At 36.9% G+C, this 19,621-nt stretch overlaps 1 protein-coding gene across 4 annotated transcripts in view; it reads right to left on the bottom strand.

The window, feature by feature from the left end:
* Wapl (WAPL cohesin release factor) overlaps positions 1-19,621 on the bottom strand; it is a 69,332-nt gene that overhangs the window by 35,413 nt on the left and 14,298 nt on the right. For 2 of the 4 annotated variants that reach the window (XM_087587677.1, NM_001427279.1), the window contains 2 exon segments: positions 15,773-16,822; positions 11,834-11,952 (listed from right to left, as the gene is read on the bottom strand). In XM_087587677.1, coding sequence (XP_087443803.1) covers positions 11,834-11,952; positions 15,773-16,822 — 1,169 coding nt within the window. 4 annotated transcript variants of the gene reach the window in all.

Genomic DNA, 19,621 nt, shown 5'->3' with positions numbered 1-19,621 from the left:
CTTGTATTCCATTCCTAGCACACACATGATAGCTCACAGCTATCTCTAACTCCAGTTCCAGACGATCTACCTCTGTGGGCACCAGACATGCATGAAATCCCTTTATATGCATGCAAGCAAAGAACACACACACTTCAAAAACAGAAGAACACCTGAACTAATAAAAACTAAAAGTAGTAATACTTTAGTAGTATTTAAACAATAAAGGAAAGGGTAATATAGGAAAATATTTTAACTTTCCTAAGTATTTTTACCTCATTATTTACAAAGGTCAACAATTTAGAATGCCTAGTTTAGTATTCAAATATTACTTCTATAAGAGAAAGATAATGCTAAAACTATTTTAAATTAAATTAAATTGACTTTCTTCCACAGCCAGAGTCAACTAGAACCCATCTGACAACCCTTAATAAAACTACTCTGGACCATCAATCCACCAAATATAAATAGACGGTCATAACTTTTAACTGTTATACTCCTCAAGCATTCCTCATCATCATTATCAGTTCCAGTCTTCCTTTTATTCAGGCTTCACACGCATTAACATCTGGTGTTTTAGAAATCACTACCACCTACACGTCTGAATCCAAAACTTGGAAGTAAGTCCTCAAACACAAAATAGAAAAATAGGTAAATCTTCAAATAGATAAGCAACACTCACTACATACATTGGACAAAAAAACAAGCTGTTTTGGGAAACTGAATTCTAACTGCTAAAAAAGCGCTGTGTGGAAGAACATTTGTTCTTGGGTGAGATGTGGGAGTGCTTGTCCTTTAAAGTCTCTTCAGTTATGAGATTCTGTTTTTAAATTAACAACCTATAATAATTAATTTCAGAAAACAAAAATTTATAAAGCTATATAACTTTAAAAGTGCAGGCTCATACAATTGCAATTTTATAATAAAAATTATTGTGTACTCTTGACTTTAAAGTAAATTTTAAAGCAACTGCCTAAAAGCTTACTATCAAGTGTCATATTGAATAACAGACGGAAAATAAAAAAAATTAAGTCCAAAATGTTCCTTAGAAAGTCAGACAAAGAATAGGGACAGATGGGCCCAGTTTTAAACCACAGAGAAACACTGAAAAGTAGTAGTAGAAATATTCAAAAACTGAAACCACAACTGATCTTACATTATTTTCTTCAAAGACCCAGAAGCAGTCTTAATTGCAAAACAAGGTAATCAACACTTCGAGAAAACGCAACCTTCCAAGCACTGAAGGTAATTTTTGCTGATTTTTATAAAAACACTGCCTTAGCAACAGACTATGTAAAGTGAGCAGAGCAAGCAGTTCTCTCTAAATCATCACATGGATGACAGCTGCAAAAAAGGGGAAGGAGAGAAATGGCAGACAGAAATGGGTGAACATTTCACCAGAATTTACACCAAAATTTCCAAATGATCAATCCTTAAAATTTAACCAAGGTTACTTAAATTCAGTCCAATTCCTAAAATTCCTTTATTTTCCTAACTAGCAAATGACTGCTTTATTAAGTCTCTGGGTCTTTTATTAAGTCTTTGGGGTCTTTTTAAAACGTGTATACTAACTGTCTTGCATCCATTTATTTATATGAACCACATGCATGCCTGGAGTCTGCAGAGGTCAAAGAGGATGTCAGATCCCTAGAATTAATGAACTAAGAACCCATGTGAACGCTAGGAATCAAACCTGGGTTCTCTAGAAGAACAATAATGCTTTTAACCACTCAGCCAGTTCTCAAGTCCAACAAATGACTTTTTAAAGCCATTATTTAAACTATTTTTAAACAGTTTTCTTTCATGCTGCTCCTGTAGCATAACCTCCCAGCCAGCCCTCAATTCTACTATAAACAACTCCTGCTTATATTCCTGGTAAAGTTAAAAACTGTATTGACGGGCGGGAGAGATGGCTCAGCAGTTAAGAGCACTGACTGTTCTTCCAGAGGTCCTGAGTTCAATTCCCAGCAACCACATGGTGGCTCACAACCATCTGATGCCTTCTTCTGGTGTGTCTGAAGACAGCTACAGTGTACTTATATATAATAAATAAATCTTAAAAAAAAACCGTACTGACATATTTAATAAATTAACGTGGGGCTGGAGAAGCTGGTCAGCAGTGGAAAGCACATCAAGAGGACCTAGTCTGATTCCCACATGGTGGTTCAGAGCCATCTGTAATCCAATTCCAGGGACAAAGTCTTCTGACCTCTTTAGGCAATTAGGCATACAAGTGGGTATATTACATACAGGCAGGTAAAACACTCATATACATAAATATTTTAAAATGTTAAAGAAAGTTAATATAAGGAAGTAGAGAAAAGGAAGGTCTTGGCTAGGCTGGTTGTATCACTAAAGAAGATGACCTACGTGATCAAGAAACTTACTGACAAATATTACTAGGACTAACTAAACGGTTGAACATATTGAAGACAATGACAGCCAGATTTCTCAGTGTAGTTACAGAGAAATAAAATACTAAAGCATGAAGGGCAGAATAAACATGGTGTTGGACCAGAAGGGAAAGTACCAGTGTGAACTCTAGGTTGTATAAAATCAGTGTAAAATCACAGCAGAATGGGGCAGAGATACATAGGATAGTAAGTAGAGAGGGAATGCCTGGCATGACCCTAGAGGACCCTTAGGAAGGCCCTACATACAAGGCATTATTTAAGTCCTTAGTCTGTAACAATAAACAATAGCAATAAAGTATATGTTTACTTTTTATGTTTCACAGTTCTCTGTACTTAAACAGTCTTGAAACAATGTAACAAACTGTAACTCCTGTAATGTTCACATCAACCAAAATGAATCAGGGGAAGCATTAGAAAAATGTAAGTTGAGGCCACTCTACAACTGCTGAGAACATTTCCTACATCCATTCATACCCACTTCTACCCTAGGGTATCTGGAAGATAATCTACATAGAAATTCCTTGGAGAATTTGGTTTTCTGTGAATCCTAACTACTCATATGAAAGTAGGGGGCATTTAAGTCTCTTCAGGGAATAAAAGATGACAAACTACTGTTACAAGAACGCTTTATTCACATTATGTATTTAAAGTGTGTGCAATCCCATATATAGCTTTTTAAGTTTAAACAAATCAGCAGTAATTTCCTTAATTTTCCTGATACTATGATATCGTGTCCATCCACACAGCAGCAAACAGGTCTGTTGCCAACTTGTTTTCCATGACCTGATTTACTTTAGGCCATATAAATTATTTCAAAATCAGGTCAAGTACATGTACACTATTACCGCTGTGAACTCTGAATAGCAAAGCAAAACCTCTCAAGATTAAATTTAAAACTAAATTTAAAAACTGAACACAGGGATGTAGATATAGCTTAGTGGTAGAGTGCTTGCCTAGGATGTATGAGGCCTTGGGTTAGATCACTAATACTGAAAAAACAAAACACTACCAAAATATTAAATACAAATAAGCACACGATGAGCTTGACTAATTGAAATATTAAAGTAAAATAAGCAAAAAATCATAAAATTAACAAGGAACTGTTTTGAGACAGGGTTTCACTTACATAGACCTGACTGACCCAACACACTCTTTTTGCAGACTAACTGGCCTTGAGCTCACAGAGAACCACATTCCCCTGCAGGAATTAAAGACCTGTGCCACCATCCTTGGCTTTAAAAATTTTCAGAGAGGGTCTGTATTATATACCCCAGTCTAGCTTCAAACTAACACCAACTCTCCTGTACATCAGCCTGAGTGCTTGTTATTATACATGTGTCACTTTGCCCACTTTCTGACCAGTCACCCTTAGTAACATACAATTGAAGAGCCAAAAGAACTGCAAACATAGCTTAAACCTCACTCACTATTTGTTGATCCCAGTAACAATCACTAGTCCATTACAATGTGGTTTTTATGGGGGCACAGGCTACAGCAGTAAGCAAAATACAAAAATGTCACATCAGGGCTTACAAAATGGCTTAGCAGGTAAAAGCACTTGCCATGCACACCTGATAATCTGAGTTCAATTCCTGGATCATAGAATGGGAGATCTGAGAACTCCAGAATTTTGCCATCTGACATTCATTCATACAGGTACAATATGTGAATGGCCTCTCCTCCAACACATTAATATATTCTTTTAATATAATAATATATTAATAGCATATTCTGATATGCTAAATTTAAAGTAAAGCTATCAATATAAACCTATGGCTTCTTTTTAACATGTCTCCTAGCTGTCTAATGACAGGGTCTTTCAGCAATAAATATAGTTAATACTCAGATATCCTATGTATTTATCCTCCTCAAAAAGAACCAAGAGTCCTAAAATAAATGAATTCTTTAATTGAAAAAAAAAAAAAGTACATGATGAATCTCAGTCATCATGAAAAGGAGTTCAGGGCTGAAGAGATGGTTAAGAGCACTGACTGCTCTTCCAGAGGTCCTGAGTTCAAATTCCAGCAACCACATGGTGGCTCACAACCATCTGTAAAGATGGGCACATGATGCCCTCTTCTGGTGTGTCTGAAGACAATGACAGTGTACTCACATATATGAAATAAATAAATCTTAAAAAAAAAAAAAAAGAAAAGGAGTTCAAAGATGTTGGGGGTTACGTAAAAGAGAAATGAGAGCTAGAAATTGTTCCCACTAGCCCAATCTAAAACTATGGCACACAAAGAAAAGTCAAAACCTATCATACTACATTTAATAATTTTAAAGTTTATTATATATATTTAAGAAATATAAGTGTTTTAAAAAAAGAAATATAAGTGTTTTGATAAGCATGAAGAATGATCAGTATAAGTTAACAAATTATATATCTATCCCTTCCATAATTAATTTTTGCAGTGTGGTAAGAGGGCCTAAAGCCTACTTTTTAAGCAAAATTTCAATACACAATATTGTATTTCTGTTGAATATGTTAACAGAACAATATATGACTCTAGATTTACTAATTCTTCAGTATTCCTTTTACTAATACCTAGCCATTTCCTTTGCCTCTGTGCAAAGAATACAGCCAGGTATAGTGGCATTATTCTATCTCAACATTGTCTTTTAGATTTACCATAAAAGTGATCATGCTTGGCTTATTTTACTACGCATAATGCTAATAATTGTCTATCAGTGATGGGGAGAGAGACTATATTATTCCATTTACTAAATGTAAAAGAAAGTTAAATTTTCAACAGTCTGCAGCGGTCAGTATAATACATTATGGCAATAAGGTTTGTAAATACTTTAAGTCACTAAGGAATGGAACATTTAGAAACGATTAGAAGGTATGGCCTTGGAGTAGATGTGGCCTTAGAAAAGGTATTATCACTGAGACTGTGCTTTGAAGGTGTGTGTGTGTGTGTGTGTGTGTGTGTGTGTGTGTCTGTGTGTGTGTGTGTGAGAAAGAGAGAGAGAGACAGAGAGATGGAGAGACTGACTCTGACTCTCTCTTAGCTTTCATGCAGCTTGCAGATCCCATGAGTTCTCAGCTACTACTCCAGTACCACTCCTGCCTCCTGCAGCCACTCTCCCGGCCGCAATGATAATGAACTAACCCCTGAAACTAAGCAAGCCCCCAATTCAATGCTTTCTTCTATAAGTTTCATGGCCTCTCTTCACATCAATAAACACTAAGACAAGGTTCAATACTAGAAGCAAACAATAATGAGTGAGAAGATACAAAGCAGAATAGGGTATTTGGATGGCCTCTGAATACCTTAAATTATAAAAGGGATAAATGTCATTGTTTTTAACAAAGCTTGCAATCCCAACCTCTGTTAGTTATTGAAGCAATATTAAAGGCCAAGAATACATACACAAGGCCCTAGATTCAAATCTCCCATAGTGTAGGAGATATAAATAAAAATATAGAAAAACCACCAGGCAGTGATAGCTCGTGCCTTTAATCCCAGCACTCAGGAGGCAGAAATCAGTTGGATCTCCGAGTTTCAGGCCAGCCTGATCTACAAAATAGGTTCCTGGACAGCCAAGGCTACAAAAAGAAAACTGTCTCAAACAAACAAACAAACAAGTAAAAATAATGGAATATTCAAAAATACAGCTTCAAGTGTAAGGAAATATAAACAATTATCAACAATGAAGCTCTGGAAGAAAAAAATTTCTTAAATCTAATACAGAAGATAGATTTACGAATTTATAGCTTCCTAAGCCAAAAGTGGAGAGCAAGTTAAATAATTATCAAGGAAATAATTAGATACCTTCTACATGTGGAACAGTCCTAAAGACAAGTATCACGGCTTCCTAATAAAAATAAGTGAAAGGGAATTCTTTGTAAATAAGAATCTATTTAAATAAGGTCTATATAAAAACAAAACAGGAGGAGGAAGATGGAGAAAGAAGACGACCCAGATTCATGTGGCTTTAAATAGCCACAGGTAGCTATGAATATCTTAGAAGTGATGGATAATTACAGGACAATTTGTCTTATTTAGGTGAGCAGTTTATATCAATATCAATTGGCTCTGAGTTTATTGTATGGATGTGTTGTGGGGTAAGAATTTACTGACATAAATCTGATTAATAACTTAAAAGAAAAACATTCCAAACTGCTATACGAGAGACTTAGTTAAAAGAGGTGGGGAGGGAACTAAGAGCTTTCTGAGGACTTCTGATAAAAACAGTATGATCAGGCTTTACGAATTATGTTTTTTTTTTTAGTTCTTTTTTTCAGAGCTGGGGACCGAACCCAGGGCCCTGTGCTTCCTAGGTAAGCACTCTACCACTGAGCTAAATCCCCAGCCCCACGAATTATGTTTTAAAAAGCATTTATTTTCTTATAGGTTTTAGTCTTATCACTAGACAGGAGATTCTTTTTTCTTAAGAAATGCTTAGGCCAGGGGTTGGGGATTTAGCTCAGTGGTAGAGCACTTGCCTAGCAAGCGCAAGGCCCTGGGTTCGGTCCCCAACTCTGGAAAAAAAAGAAAAAAAAGAAAAAAAAGGAAAAAAAGGAAAAAAAGGAAAAAAAAAAAAAAAAGAAATGCTTAGGCCAGGAGTGGTGGCACACTCTTTTAATCCCAGGACTGAGAGGTAGAGAGGATCTCTGAATTCTAGGTTGGCCTGATTTCTGGAGACCCCAGGACAGGCAGAGCTACAAAGAAACGCTATCTTGCAAAAACAGAAGGAAGGGGCTGGAGAGATGGCTCAGCGGTTAAGAGCACCTGACTGCTCTTCCAGAGGTCCTGAGTTCAATTCCCAGCAACCACATGGTGGCTCACAACCATCTGTAAAGAGATCCGATGCCCTCTTCTGGTGTATCTGAAGACAGCTACAGTGTACTTATATATAATAAATGAATAAATAAATCTTTTAAAAAAAAAACAGAAGGAAAAAAAGAAATGCTTGTGCTAATAATGAAATTAATTTCAAATACTACAGTATATACATGATATGTACTGTATAATAGACATGTTATACAGATAGAAAGTACACAGTGTATATACCACGATAGCAAAATGCTAGCCAAAAATAAATTCATACTGAGAGAGAAGGGGTTTCACATTTCTTTTTTGGATCTGAAGTTTCTGACAATAAAAATTTTGGAGAACAAAATAAAGCAGAATACTATCAATCATCAAGTGTCAGAGTATAGGAGATGGAACTAGAGACAGAGCAGACTCTTCCAGGAGACTACAAATCAAAACTATTTTCATAATTGCAGGATTGTTATTTGCCTTTCTCAGTGTGTTGAAATTCCTATGGATGGTGCTGAAGCCATTTTGATGGTGTCTTGGCAAGAATCTGTTAAACCTACAAAATTATACCTCTTCTCATCACTCCCACAAACCATAAAGGTCAGCTTCAATAAGTCTGAGAACTATCAACTTTACTAAATCTCAATTTTTCGTATGACAAATGTACATAAAATACCTGTGCATACAACCCTTTGAGCTGTATATATCTAGCTATGTTTGTCAGAAAACTCATTTTTTTACTTCAAAGACTAATAAATATCCTTATTAAAACTTGGGTAACTGGCAAAAATATTTCTGTAAAGGAATAAGGTGAGACTGTTAGCTAACCCCTTTAAGGCATTTGATGCCGATGAGAAAAAAATATCAACTCTAGCAAAAACTAAAATTCTGGAGACCTTGATCTATTATTATTGTTGGTTTGATGATAGTAACATGGATTTTATTTTATTTTTTTTTTTGTTACTAATGGCTTGGTTTTATTTTTTTTCCATTTTTATTAAATTGGGTATTTCTTATTCACATTTCAAATATTCCCTTTCCTGGTTTCCAGTCCATCGGCCCCCTAAACCCTCTGCCTCTCCTTCTATATGGTGTTCTCCTCCCCATTCACCCCCAACAATCCTGTACACTGGGGGTCCAGCCTTGGCAGGACCAAGGGCTTTGCCTTCCACTGCTGCCCCTACAAGGCTATTCACCGCTACCTATGAATTTGGAACCCAGGGTCTGTCCATGTATAGTCTTTGGGTAGTGGTTTAGTCCCTGGAAGCTCTGGTTGGTTGGTATTGTTGTTCTAATGGGGTCCCAAGCCCCTTCAGCTCTTTCAGTCCTTTCTCTAATTCCTCCAACAGAAGTCCCATTCTCAATTCAGTGATTTGCTGCTGGTATTCGCCTCTGTGTTTGACATACTCTGGCTGTGTCTCTCAGGAGAGATCTATATCCGGTTCCTGTCAGTCTGCACTTATTTTTTTTTTTTTCCTTTTTTCTTTTTTTCGGAGCTGGAGACCGAACCCAGGGCCTTGCGCTTGCTAGGCAAGCGCTCTACCGCTGAGCTAATTCCCCAACCCAGTCTGCACTTCTTAGCTTCATCCATCTTATCTAGTTTTGGTGGCTATATATGTATGGGCCACATGTGGGGCAGGCTCTGAATGGGCATTCCTTCAGTCTCTGTTCTAAACTTTGCCTCCTTATCTCCTCCTATGAGTATTTTTGTTCCCCTTTTAAAGAAGGAGAGAGGCATCCACATTTTGGTCATCCATGTTGAGTTTCATGTGTTCTGTGCATCTTGGGTAATTCGAGCATTTGGGCTAATAGCCACTTATCAACAAGTGCACACCATTAACATGAATTTTTTGATTGATTATAACAAAATGTTTTGCCTTAGAAAGTTTGTATAACTCAAGGTGGCCAGTATTTTCCAAACAGCCAATACATATGGTTTTAAAGCATGCATGGATGAAATGTATATTCAAAATGTAAGGAGAAGCATGTTTACATTAGATTTTCTTCAAATATTTCAACCAATATAACACGGTAAAATATACTGAAGGCAAGACATGAGAATACAACTGTTCTCCAGCAAGACATAGATAGTCCTGGCTGGCCTTAAACTCAAGATTTACCTACCTCTGCATCCCCAGTGCTGGGATTATATGCATGAGCCACCACACCAAGCCTTCAAGTGTTTTTTTTTTTTTGTTTTTTTTTTAGAGCCTGCCTTTCCAGAGATTTACAAAAATAAAGGTACTTATTTTTATTCTTTCTTCTATACTTTTGGCTTGAAAATAATTTTTATAAAAATTATGTCACACCACTTTATTATTTTAGGAGAACCATAAATAAATACAAATGGGGTATGTTTTTCATTTCTAATCTACTCAATGTTTTTGGTAGTTTTTCTTTACTGTGTTTATTTAAAACAGGATCTTGTTATGTGGCCCAAAATTGTACAGCTGTAATTTGTACTGTTCCTGTATCAGCTCCCTAATCATAGATGCATGCCACCATACTTGGCTCTATCTAACCTAATACATACAGACAGAACTCTTCTTTGGGGTCCTTAATACATGTTAAGAATGTAAAGTAACCAACCTTAAACACACACACACACACACACACACACACACACACACTTACTTAAAAAAATGTGATTGAGACCCTCCTACCCGTTGATGAATATTGCTCTTAAAACTAACATATATCATAAACCATTTTATAAAAACTAAAAGTGCATCTAAACAGTTATAAGTATATCTTTGAAAATACCCAATGATCTTTAACAGAAATAAAAGGAAAAAAGACAAAATATATTTAACATTCTAGCTACATAAAATTAATTCACTTAGCAAGAACAAAGTTTTTAGTGGCAAGTTCAAGAATAAAACACAACAGGCTTTCTAAATGTAATAAACATGCTCAGTACCATCAAACAGGCCATATTAAATTACATGCTGCAATGCCAAAAAATGAAGGTGGGCCACAATCACCATGTTATAGCACACATCACTCAAACTAGGCAATGGTGGCACTTATTTTTAGTCCTAGCACTGTGGGGGCAAGATCTCTGCAAGTTCCAGGACAGCCAGGACTGTTACACAGAGAACCCAAACCCTATCTACAAAAAAACAAACAAAAATTACTCAAATAGACCAAAAACCTAAATAAAACTATAAAACTTTTGAGCAAAAACAATTTTCAAAACCTATATTGAATTTGGTAATGAATTCTTGACTGTGACATCAAAACCAGGGACAACAAAAGTGAAAAAAATAAAAATTTTAAATTTGGCAAAGAGGGAGGTATAACATCAAGAGAACAAAATATTTGCAAATTATGTATAGTAAGGAATTCCTTTTTAACTAAATTTTACATCATGCAAAACATTGCCAATTAACAAAAAAAAAAAAATCAAACACAGAAAAACTTGCCCCAAATATTATATAACTCATTGAACGTCTCTTTTATACAGAATAGAAACTCAGTCCCTTCTCGTCCCCTAACATTTAGCATTTTCTTTCTTATATGTTATATTATGTGCCCACATTTGTTTACACACACACACACACACACACACACACACACACACACACACACACACACACACCCTAAATATCCATTCATCTTTTGATGGACAACTATACCTATGCTGATTCCAAATTCTTTGCTACAGTAAATGAAGCGGCAATGAATATGGGGGTACACACATCCCCACAGCAGGTATGGAGTTCTCTGGGTATACACCCAGGAGTGAGAGAGCAGGCTCATATGGCACTTTAAGTTTTTTGAAAAATCTTCTGAATTCCTACAACTAAACATAAAAAAATAACCCTTAATTTTAAAAAAGGGCAAAAAGACTCAAATTGGCCGGGGCTGGAGAGATGGCTCAGCAGTTAAGAGCACTCAACTACTCTTCCAGAGGTCCTGAGTTCAATTCCCAGCAACCACATGGTGGCTCACAACTATCTGTAAAGAGATCCGATATCCTCTTCTGGTGGGTCTGAAGACAGCTACAGTGTACTTATATATAATAAATGAATAAATCTTAAAAAAAAAAAAGACTCAATTGGCCATTTCTCAAAATACAAATAGGGTTAGGGAGACAGCTTAGTCAGTAAAGCACTTGCCTTACAAGCATGAGCAACTCAGTTCAATTCCAGCACTTACATAAAAACTGGGCACAGGGCTGGAGAGATGGCTCAGCGGTTAAGAGCACCGACTGTTCTTCCCGAGGTCCTGAGTTCAAATCCCAGCAACCACATGGTGGCTCACAACCATCTGTAATGAAATCTGATGCCCTCTTCTGGTGTGTCTGAAGACAGCTACAATGTACTCATATATAATAAATAAATAAAATATTAAAAAAAAAAAAAAAAACTGGGCACAGCAACACATACTTGTAATCCTAGAAAGGTAGAGACAGGAAGATTCCCTGGGCTTTGCTAGTCAGCAGTAGTAGTCTAGCTGAATCTATGAACTCTAGGCTGAGTGAAATCCTGTCTCAAAGAAAAATAGGGAACAATAGAGGAAGATACCTTAAAGGGTCTTGAGGAACCCAAAGGCACATGCAGAATAAACAACAAAACACACACACACACACACACACACACACACACACACACACGTAAAAAAATTTTTTTTAATTAAAATCGCCAATAGTAATGCTTTACTTACCCGTTTGGGGCCACTAAAAATCTTTCTGGTGTTTTCCTTGGATTTATCTCCTTGTTTACTTATGGGCTTCTTCACACTCTCAGGCACACCAGGCAAGTCCTCTGTAAAATCCAAGTTTTCTGAAATGGTAATCAAAACTAGCTAGCATTCCACTGTTTCAAGCTATGAGAGAATTTAAGGCTTTTTAAGAAAACTTTAATGTTGGGGAAAATAATAAAGGATTAAAAAGTAGTAATGGCTGATATAACCCTACCCTCTACTTCAAAATCTACTACATATCTGTTCTAGTTGTATTTTGTATTAAGAGCAAAAATCAAATCTTTTCTCTTTTGCTGAGAATGGGTCTTTATGCCTGGAATTCACTATATATCCCAAAGTGGGATCTAACTCATGGCAATCCTCTGCATTGGTCTCCCAAATACGGAAATTACAGTCAGGCATCACCACGCCTGGCTTAAAATTGTTTCCAAAATAAAATTTGAACTTCATAGATAATGTAACTGCCAGAGATCTATAGTTACTAACACTGATATATAATTTACAAACTCATAAAAATACCAAATTTCTCTAAATTTCATGCTTTTTCTTCATTTTAAGTTCATGAAATCATGTTGACTTAAAAGAATACTTGCTGGACGCCAGTCAGGCAGAGCTGATGAAGCAGACTTAGAATGCAAACCTACGTAGTCTGTGTCAATGCTGTAGTTTGGTGTCAATGCTGTAGTCTGTGTCAATGCTATAGTCTGGTGTCAATGCTGTAGTCTGGTGTCAATGCTGTAGTCTGTGTCAATGCTGTAGTCTGTGTCAATGCTGTAGTCTGGTGTCAATGCTGTAGTCTGGTGTCAATGCTGTAGTCTGGTGTCAATGCTGTAGTCTGGTGTCAATGCTGTAGTCTGTGTCAATGCTGTAGTCTGTGTCAATACTGTAGTCTGGTGTCAATGCTGTAGTCTGGTGTCAATGCTTCCAGTACCTTTATGTGTTTGTGCTAAGTGGGAGTTTAGAGTTCTCTGATACATGGTAGGTAATTTTTGGTGTGACTCTCAAAAGTCAAAGACATTTCATTTAAGCACCCTAGACATAGTTCGAAGTATGTAAGAAGCTGCTGACTTCTACAAAGACAACCACTATAAATTTTTTTTTAAGATTTATAATATGTATGAGTGTTTTATGCAACTAATTCTTTGAGGAGGGTTTTCTTACACCCTTTTTGTTCCCACGTAACTGCAGGGTCAGCTCTAGCCTATTTTAGCTCCCGAATAAAAGACAGAGAGCTGGAATTTTAGCAAGATTCAGCACTAAGCTAGGCAGGTTCTGAGCTACTCTAACCTGGTTCTCTGCATTTCCCAGCTATGTGGTCTTTTACCTGCATCTGTCTTGCCCTGGCTTACTCAGGTCCATGTGTGTCCTCATGGCTGCTCTCTCATAGAGGCCTCAAAGGAGATCCTGCTGGTCCATCCCCATGGTCTCTCACCTTCTTCTCCCTCTCTCCTCTCCAGTCTCTTTCTGGGACCCAAACTGGGATTGGATGGAAGTCTTGCCCTATTTTCTTCTGTCTACTAACTAGCCGATCAGTTCTTTATTAGCCAATCGGAAGTGATGGAAAACAAGTTTTATTTAACATTAAGACTGGAGATGATTGACCATGCCACTGTCCAGACTGCAGATGGCTGGGCACAGAAATCAGCATCTGAATACAGTGCACAAAACCATCCCCTAACAGTTCTGCCCCTATGTATATAAATGAACTACACGCCTGCCTAGGGATACTGCAGAGATGCTAAGGCATCAGATCCTCTGGAACTGAAGTTGTGGGTGCTGGGAACTAAGAGCAACAAACACACATAACCACTGAGCCATCTCTCTAGCCCCAAAGAAGACAAAATTTTAAAAAGCACAATCTCTGGGTGTGGTGCACAGGTTTAATCCTAGCACTTGTGAGGCTGAGTCAGGAGGAAAAGAAAACAACAAAGATAGCTATCCTTGGCAAGTACAATGCAGTTCAATGACCAGTGAGTCTACACATAAAAGCTACTAAAGGACTAGATTACTTCTCAAACAATTATAAACATTTCCTTCTAATTTAAAAGAGAACCTCAACTTTTAAAAAGGATTACTTTATATCAAGACTGAACTGCAACTTGGTGTTTCTCATCCAAGTGCTCTTTAGTTTTTAAATGTTAAATTCAGTATCAACTTCACTTCTCAAAGTGAATCTAACTTTCCATATTCCAGAATTTAAGTTCTATTACTCCAAGATGCAAAAAAAAAAACCAGACCTAGCTCTCACTAGACACTCAACTATTAAGAGAACCTTATCATTGAGCCTACAATCTTGACACAAATCATATTAAAACAGAATACATTGAATATTCAGTAGACTGAACTATATACTTTGCTTTGTCATGTGTATATTTGTCATTGCACATGTGTACATGTGATCTCTGTCTATCTGTCTGTCTCTGTCTATCTGTCTCTCTCTCTCTCTCTGTGTGTGTGAATGTGTGTGTTATGACATAGCAGTTCTATTCCTAGATATATACCTAACAGAAATATGCACATATTACTCCAAGAGATGTGTACTACATTATTAACAGTAATTCAAAGATAGCCAAAATATGGAAGCAACCAAATGGCCATCATCCTTTGTGGAGCTGGCAGAGTAGTATCCTGTATAGCAATGAGACAAGCTCTCACTGCAAATAATGTGGCTGAACCTCACAAATCCAGCATGCAACAGTGAAGCCCAGCAGAATAGATACACACTTTATCAATCCATATTAAACTAATAAACAGACAAGGTTACTGTATAGCAACAGAAACAAGAAGATGGGGCCTACACTGGGGAAATGAAAGCATGGCTGAAATGAGGCAGCAACCTACTGAGGGCTGGGAATTCCCCTTTCCAACATGAGTCAGACTAGATGCATAGGTATACTTTCTTTGTGAAAACTCCCCAGTGTCTTCATGTACAATTTTTTGGCATTTGCAAATCTGTACTGTATCTGTATATGTGCGTGCTGTTGTTTCAATAAAAAGCCTGCCTTTTGATGGCCTCACAACCCAAAAAAAAAAAAAAAAAAAAAAAAAACACAGAATACATACCTACTAGTACTTTTCAATCCTATGAAACCACAATTTAAGAGGCTTGGAGTATGTTTTAAATGTTTTTTTTTAGTCTTGTGCGACTTATAAAGGGTTTAATTAATTTCTTTTGAGTATGTCCCCCGTTAAAACCATCTGTTATCAGTACAGTTCTAAATATCCAAAAACTACACTTATGTCTACATTGCATTTGGATTTTCAAAGCTAAAACAAGATGTTTGATATCTTTGTCCCAAAGACTCAACAGTATAAAATTCTCACATAAACTCCCTAGGGTTGTATTTCACTGGAAGAGTTTACTTACATGCAATTTAGTAACTTATATGGGTTTAGAACCCAATCCAAAATAAAAAAACGTTAAATGACAGTTACTGATTTAATATATATAACACTCCCCAGTATACCATACAATTTCAGACCTAATCATTTACATGTAAAATGCTATACTTATGCGTAAGACAATCTATGTTTCTACTAAAGTGTAATATAATAAACTAAGGCTCAAGAGATCGCTCAGTGGTTAAAGTTTGCTGCTCTTCCCAAGGATCTGAGTTCAGTATTCAGCACCCAGGTTAGGTAGCTCACAACCCTAACTCCAGCTCTGGTCTCAGACGGCGCCTGCACTCACGCGCATGCACATACCCACATGCAGGCACACACACCAACATACAACTAAAAGTAAATCACACACACACACACACACACACACACACACACACACACACACACCCCAAACTAAAACTAAGTATTAGGGAAAGAGTCTACCCTTTAATTAAAGCCTGAAAACCACTTATATTAAATACGTATTACTTTATACATACATCTTACAATTCTCACCTGCATTATTAGTACTAGACTGACTATCCTGGGAATTGTCACTGCTTTCAGGAGGAGGCTGCTGGGAAGGTGATGGAGCTGTTTTAGTTCTTTTTTTGTCTTTCTTTCTTTCCACTTGACAGTCATCATCGTCATCATCTTCACTTTCACTGAGATCGTCAAAGCCAAAATATTTAATTTTGTAATTAGAACTTCCAGAACCCCCTTCATCACCTCCTGTCTCATCATGATCTTCAAAACCAAAAAATTCAAGTTTAACATCCTTTTTGGACTTAGTATTACTAGGTCGAAATCTAGTAGTGGTCTTGGAAGTTGCAATATCTGCCTTTTTTCTGAGCCGGCCAGCTTCTCCTAAATCTGCAGGAGTGGACGCCGTGAACTCATCCATACTCCTTTCCATAGTATCCTGGATGGTAACATTACAAACTGACAAGCAAGATGGATGTAAAACAGTGTAATCTCTAGTCCGTCCAACTGTTCCTCTAAAACTGGTCCCACAACTTACACTACCTTTCTTTGCCTGATTCAGGCCATCTTTACTTGATTCACTGTTTGCTTTGGCTAAGGTCTGACTGGTGCCATCCATTAGCTTATCAAAATTTGACGTTCCCTGTGAGGATTTTGCTTTATTGGCCCTACAGTACGTCCTACAGTTGCTTGGCCTAAGAACACTTTGTATAATATCTTCTTCAAAGGCTTCGTTTAGATTTTCCAATCCTCCAATCCGATTTTTTAAATCCTCATCCTTCATCTCCAAAAGAGAATCATTATCCAAACTTAAAATACAGTCTTCTGATCTGATATCTTCAAAATCATTATCCCATTCATATAAACCAGTTCTTACAGATCCTTTGACTGGACAACTTTCAGATGGAGACTCTGTTCTTTTTGCAGACTGGGAATTCCAAGTATCACTTGTTTTAGTCTCATCAGCTTTACATTCAGAAGCCGCTACAGTCTCTGCATTGGGCTTCTTAGTACTATCTTCAGCATTCTTGTGAAAATGGTGACTATTTTTTTCATGTTCTTCACTAAAATTCTCCACTTTATCTATAAAAATGAAAAATATGTGAGGTTAAAAACATGGTTTTATCAGTAAGCATATTGACAAATAGCAGGGCTATCTGAACATTAGTATAAAATAATCTTGAAATAGCTGCAACGATTTCAAATTGAAAAAAAAAGTTTATACATCAGACTCTCCTCCTGCCATCTTCTGCCTGTCCCTGGACACTCCAGCATCTTAAAACTGTTATGCTGAATTCAGAAGAAATTCTAGCATTACTAAGAAACTGAATTAACTGAGGATAACATTAGATGACATTTATACTTTCAAGTAACTGCTTAAATTTAGTAGAACTTAAAACATACGTAGCAATGTGAGTCACATGCCTTTAAGGGGCATCTGTACTTACTGAAATAGGGCTGCTTGGACAGTATGCTAATTTTGTCAAGAAACCTGCCTGCAGGAAGCTTCCCTAGCTATTTCTCTATCTCTTCTAATCCTAACAGCCTCAACTTCTAAACAGTGGATCTGATGCCTATATAATCTATAGTGCCTATTTAGGATTATCAACCAGTACTGCAAACTTAACATGACTATTTATAAGTAAGAATTGCATTTTTGTTGCCTTAAACTCTTTTTTTTTTTTTGGTTCTTTTTTTTTTTTTTCGGAGCTGGGAACCGAACCCAGGGCCTTGCGCTTCCTAGGCAAGCGCTCTACCACTGAGCTAAATCCCCAACCCCGCCTTAAACTCTTAACAACAGAAAGAATCACTTAACATCAGAAAAGCAATTACTTTACCTTTCAAGTAAAAGACAGCAATGATTCAAACTAACACCATGATCTTTGAGCATTAATTGTTAAACACTGGCAAATATTTACTCTATGCCAAACAAAAACCTGTTTCAAGAAAAATACATCTACATTTAAGAAAAACTATTTACAAATCTTTTGTTTTGAGATAGGGTCTCACTATATAACTCTGCCCTAGAACTCATGATATAGACCAGACTGGCCTCAAACTCACAGAGATCTGCTGCTTCCGCCTTCCTAGTGCTGAGATTAATTAAAGTCATATGCCATAGCACTCTCCTTACTTACAAGTCTTAATGAATACACCTTCAAACACAGTCAAAAAGAGTGTTTTATATGAATGAATTAATTATATAATTTTTGATGTTACTCAATGAGTTTAAATATAATTTAACTGTGGCATAGGCCTGTAAACCTGCAAGAGGATACAAAGTTCATGGCAACCCTGGGAAACTTGACACTGATTCAAAAGAAAAAGAAAAAAAAAGGGATAATTTAACTCAGTGGCTAGAACACCTACCTAATTTGTCTAAGATGTAATAAGTTAAACTACCTCATGGTTATTAATTAATGTATGTCTGGGTACCCATGTACCATGATGCTGGGAACCACCTCTTCAACCCTCAGCTCATTTTTATAGCTGTATAATATTCCATGGAAGGGACTTTGTGGGGGATAGTTAAGAAGTTATAGTATGTTTTGAGACAGGTTTTACTATGTTTCACCAAATGGCCTACAACTTGCTATAGAGATCATGGCCCTAAATCACAGAGCCAGCCACCTGCTTCTGCTGGGATTAAAGACATGCTATCACACACAGCTTGCTCTTGTTTTCTGAGACAGGGTTCCCTCTGGAACCCAAGATGGCCTCAAACTAGTAATCTTTCTGCCTCATGTGCATAATACCTGGCTTCTACTACCTTAATATCTCAAAAAAAAAAAAAAAAAAAAAGACTGTTTTAGGTATAAACATTATTCTGATTTAGACAGATCTAAAATTAAACTTCATTATAGTTTTATAGAAACATTACTATTTTAAGTTTACTGCCCTCATTTCTCCTATGTGTTGTGTTTATGCATTTCATAAGTTGCCTTTGAAGTGACTGAAGTAGTAACTGCTGCTAGCCTACCTTTGTAACTTGTAAGAAGGGTGGTAAGGAGTTCTGTAAGTTTGAGTATGCAGCATTCACTAAGCAAACAGTACAGAGTAACAGTCAGTAGCAAACAATCCACATACTATGTACATAGCAAAAGTAAAAGTAAATTATTACTCTAGTACATTTTTAAACTTCTAAAACATAGACCGTTTCAGGCAAAAGCTAATTTAACAGAGTTCTACATAGGAAAAACTGCCCACGTTCTCCACAGCAGTATTTTAGCATGTGAACAGTGTCCTATACTCCTCTATTATTTAACTTCCCAAAAACAAAAATCTTAACTTGTTTTTGAAAGGTTATCACTTTATCTGCAGATTACAACTGCTTTTAACTGCCCTCCCACATCAAAACCAGTTTCCTAACAGATAAACCCATTAGTACAGAATATTCATTTACCAAAGGGGTTGGGGAGGGAAGTATGATGGCTAGATTTTTTGGTTTGTTTTATTTTATTCTTTCATACAATACACCCTGGCAGCAGCTTTCCTCCCTCCATTTCTCCCAGTCCTCTCATCCTACCTCTCCTTCCAGATCCACCCCACTCACTCAACACCTCTTCCTCCCAGAGACATCAACCGAACAAGGCATAACAAGATGACAATAAAACCGGGCCCTAACCCTCACAAGGCTGGGCAAAGCAACCAAGATTGTGAATTCGAAGCCAGCATATTACATGGACTGTCTCAACTTCACATCCTCTAAGAGAAATTAAATGACCACGTTTACTTAACAGATTTTTATACAGAAAGCTCTGTCTCTAAACAAATCATCTATCAGAAGAAACAGTTGCTGGCTGAAGTGGCACCTGAAAGGTGAAGGCAGGGTGATTAGACATTTGTGGTCATCCTTGGCTGCAAACTGCAGAGCTTCTGGGC

This window comes from Rattus norvegicus, chromosome 16 (assembly GCF_021556685.1).
Source record: "Rattus norvegicus strain SHRSP/BbbUtx chromosome 16, alternate assembly SHRSP_T2T, whole genome shotgun sequence".
NCBI lineage: Eukaryota > Metazoa > Chordata > Mammalia > Rodentia > Muridae > Rattus > Rattus norvegicus.
This window is presented reverse-complemented; position numbering and strand designations above follow the sequence as displayed.